This window comes from Penaeus monodon, chromosome 32 (assembly GCF_015228065.2).
Source record: "Penaeus monodon isolate SGIC_2016 chromosome 32, NSTDA_Pmon_1, whole genome shotgun sequence".
Lineage (NCBI taxonomy): Eukaryota > Metazoa > Arthropoda > Malacostraca > Decapoda > Penaeidae > Penaeus > Penaeus monodon.
This window is the reverse complement of record NC_051417.1, coordinates 37,138,419-37,139,155: the sequence shown is the minus strand read 5'-3', so window position 1 is coordinate 37,139,155 and position 737 is coordinate 37,138,419. Positions and strand designations below refer to the sequence as shown.

General features: G+C 42.2%; 1 protein-coding gene across 1 annotated transcript in view; it reads right to left on the bottom strand.

Moving 5' to 3' along the window:
- Positions 1-156: 156 nt before the first annotated feature.
- Positions 157-737, bottom strand: part of LOC119593340 (RNA-binding protein EWS-like) — a 1,800-nt gene continuing 1,219 nt past the window's right edge. The window contains exon 2 of the mRNA XM_037942268.1: positions 157-649. Coding sequence (XP_037798196.1) covers positions 383-649 — 267 coding nt within the window. The 3' untranslated portion in view covers positions 157-382. The remainder of the gene's footprint in view (positions 650-737) is intronic.

The window sequence follows — 737 nt, the reverse complement described above, 5'->3', positions numbered from 1 at the left end:
ACCTCAACCTCACGTCATGTGTATTTGGTATGTTGATATCCATTATCATTATTAAAATGGAAGTGTGTTTGCCTAATACGTTTGCTGAGGTTTGAGTTAAGAGTACCACACGCACACGGAAAGAAAATGTGTAGGATATAATAAGATTATTAGATCTATCGTCTTCAACTTTTAATCAGGAATCATAACCAAAATTATTATTGAAGATTTTGTATTTGAAGATTACTGACAAACACTAAAAAACAAGTGTAAAACTAGGAATTGTAAAACCGACGTCATAAAGTACAAATCTTACAACAACCGCCGATAATAATTCTAGCCTCATTATTTTATTTTTCTTCTGGCAGTGTCTGATCAACGCGTTTTAACATGCATCGCTATGCTAGTGACCATAGCTCGCCTGGTGACCGTAGTTCGGCTGGTGACCGTAGCTCGCTTGGTGACCATAGCTCGGCTGATGATCGTAGGTCGGCTGGTAGCTGTATGTTACCTTCACTGGTGTGTAAGGCACGTAGACAGGATGGTAAACCACAGGTCTGGGTCTGTAAACCCTCTTCTTGTAGCCCTTTTTCTTGAAGGGATCGGCGGCTGGGTTGGCGGCGCTGAGAACCGCCGAAAGCACCACCAGGAGGACAAGAAGCAAGACTGACTGCTCGAGAGAAAGCAAGGAAGAGCACGTTACGGGAGCGCTCATAGGATATTACTTAGATTAGTTCTTTAAAGGAAATTGAAAAGGC